The sequence below is a fragment of the Neltuma alba genome, unplaced genomic scaffold, assembly GCF_004799145.2.
Source record: "Neltuma alba isolate B1F8T4 unplaced genomic scaffold, ASM479914v2 tig00010948_pilon, whole genome shotgun sequence".
NCBI lineage: Eukaryota > Viridiplantae > Streptophyta > Magnoliopsida > Fabales > Fabaceae > Neltuma > Neltuma alba.
The window spans coordinates 109,770-112,017 of record NW_021635721.1 but is presented as its reverse complement, the minus strand read 5'-3'; the positions used below and the strand labels follow the sequence as shown (position 1 = coordinate 112,017).

Here is a 2,248-nt window from a genome sequence, read left to right as displayed (position 1 = left end):
ATTTTGCTACTCAATGTGAATCTACCATACTTTCTTTAGTCTATTGACAAAAAAAAAATGTATTGTAAAATGATACTTGTTAATTAGTTTTACAATATTTACTAAAACAAATTTGAGCTTAACTGGGCTTTAAATGGAAAGAAATGTCTTTAACTTCTTTTTTCTTCCATCTATAAAATTTAAACTTGAGATGCTTTCATTTTAATTTGTACAGTACATACAATATTTCCACTTTACTTTTATAGTAATTTTACCATTGGTCAAATGGATAAATTACAAGTAAAGAAACAAATGCTGTGCCATTCTTTTTTTAAAAAAAATGAAGGAAAAAAAAGAGAACAACTGGAGCATCAATTATCTCATTCAAAAAAAAAAAAAAGGGAGCATCAATTATTGAGAGTAACATGAAATAGAGTAATTTAGCAACTCGAGGGCGTAGCAACTAGAAAGGCCATATGCATAATCTATAGAACTCTCTCTCTCTCTCTATATATATATATATACATATATATATATATGGCAACACAACAATCTCACATTCTCATTTCAGAACCTGTGTGTGTACATTGAATCACAAATCCCAAGGGAAGAAATGGAAGCCAGAAGAAGAAGATCCTGCTCTGGACATCGATTAACAAATATGTGTAGGCTTCTCCTTCTTCTTGTAGCTGTGCTCTGTTTCTCAGGATCTGCCAGAGCTTACAAGAACTACACTGTGGGAGATTCTCTGGGTTGGTTTGGCAATCTTGAGAAATCTGATGTCGATTACCAGAAATGGGCTTCTGACAAACACTTCTCCCTCGGAGATTTCCTCAGTAAGTTCATCTTTCTTTCTTTCTTCTTCTTCTTCTTCTTCTGGGCTTCTCCGTGTTCTTGATCTGCTTGTAACTTTTAATCTTCCATATCTCCTCAATCCTCTGTTTCGTTTTACTTATACAGTATAGATTCTCAGTTGCAAGATTTCAGTTGTTTCATCTGCTTCCCCAGTTTGCCCTGATCTATATATTTTTGTCTTAGATGTAAATGTTGGACACTTATTTTTGGTTTGACGCTATGCAAACAGGATATCATTCTATAGACGTCTTATCAATTGAATAAAATTGAGAATACTGAGTTTTCTTAACTATCTTCTCTTTTTACTACGTTCATCTGCTTTCCCTTCTTTCTTTACTTTCTCTCCCTCTTTTATAGTCTCTCTATCTCTCTTCCTCTTCTCTCTTTCTCCTTCCTCATCCTTCATCACATAATTAATTAAGACTGAAAGTGGAATATTGAGTTTTCTTGCATGCATATTATTATCTCACAACTTGAAAAAGCTTGGCTTAACTTTGTTACTGTTAATATTGTTTATCGCAGTTTTCAACACAGACACCAATCACTCAGTTATACAAACATATAACCAAACTACATATAAACTCTGTGACTATGACGATGCACAAGACAAAGACACAACAGAATGGTCGGCTTCAGATCCCTCGAACACGGAGGTCCAGCCGGTGACGGTGGCGGTCCCGTTGGTGAAGGAAGGGATGACATACTTCTTCTCAAGTGACTATGATGGTGAGCAATGCAAGAATGGGCAAAGTTTTCAAATAAATGTGACATATGGACAAGGATTGCCAAAAAGCTTGAGAGATAACCCTAGCTATGTTGATTCTTCTCCTTCTCCTGCATCAAGCCCAGTTTCTGGATCTGATGATGTTTCACCAGACTCAGTTATTAATACTAATTTCACAAACCCTAAAGGATCAGCAACAAGTGATAAGGATGATGATGATGATGATGATGTGAAGGCCACTTCTGGTTCTGTTTCAGTGTTGATTCTGCAGAACTTCATGACATGTTTTGTGGGACTATTGTTTTGCCTGGTATTGCTTTCTTGGTTTTAGTTTGTCAGTGGAATTTTTTTTTTTTTTTTTAAGTTTACATTTTACATTGTGTTTTGTTTATTTTAGAGATTTGTTATTATTGTTGTATTTATTGGGATAGTGACTGAGCCATCAAATTAATCATGGGTTAATTTGATATATTAGGCAAGGTTGCATTGTTGTACACTAGAATAATAATACAGATATTATATTCTTTGTGTTTATGGGGATTTAGCGATCCTATTAATTATTGACTAACTTTATGCTCTATATTTATTTATTTGTTCATGACTCTCTTAGTTGAAAGCATTTCCTCTTTTTTTATTTTTAATTTAAGAAGTATTTAAGTGAGTTGGGTCTCAAGACTTATGAAGACCAAA

General features: G+C 34.0%; 1 protein-coding gene across 1 annotated transcript; it reads left to right on the top strand.

Annotated features, from left to right (window-relative positions):
* Positions 1 to 558: 558 nt before the first annotated feature.
* On the top strand, positions 559 to 1,889 carry LOC114760209 (blue copper protein-like). The gene is made up of 2 exons (XM_028949473.1): positions 559 to 815; positions 1,357 to 1,889. Exons 1-2 carry the CDS (start codon positions 593 to 595, stop codon positions 1,887 to 1,889), a joined length of 756 nt encoding a protein of 251 aa, XP_028805306.1. The 5' UTR covers positions 559 to 592.
* Positions 1,890 to 2,248: the final 359 nt, after the last annotated feature.

Coding starts and splice junctions, on each gene's coding strand:
- LOC114760209 (XM_028949473.1), top strand. CDS start 593: ATGGAAGCCAGAAGAAGAAGATCCTGCTCTGGACATCGATTAACAAAT. Junction 816..1,356: donor CTCCCTCGGAGATTTCCTCA/GTAAGTTCATCT, acceptor TGTTTATCGCAG/TTTTCAACACAGACACCAAT.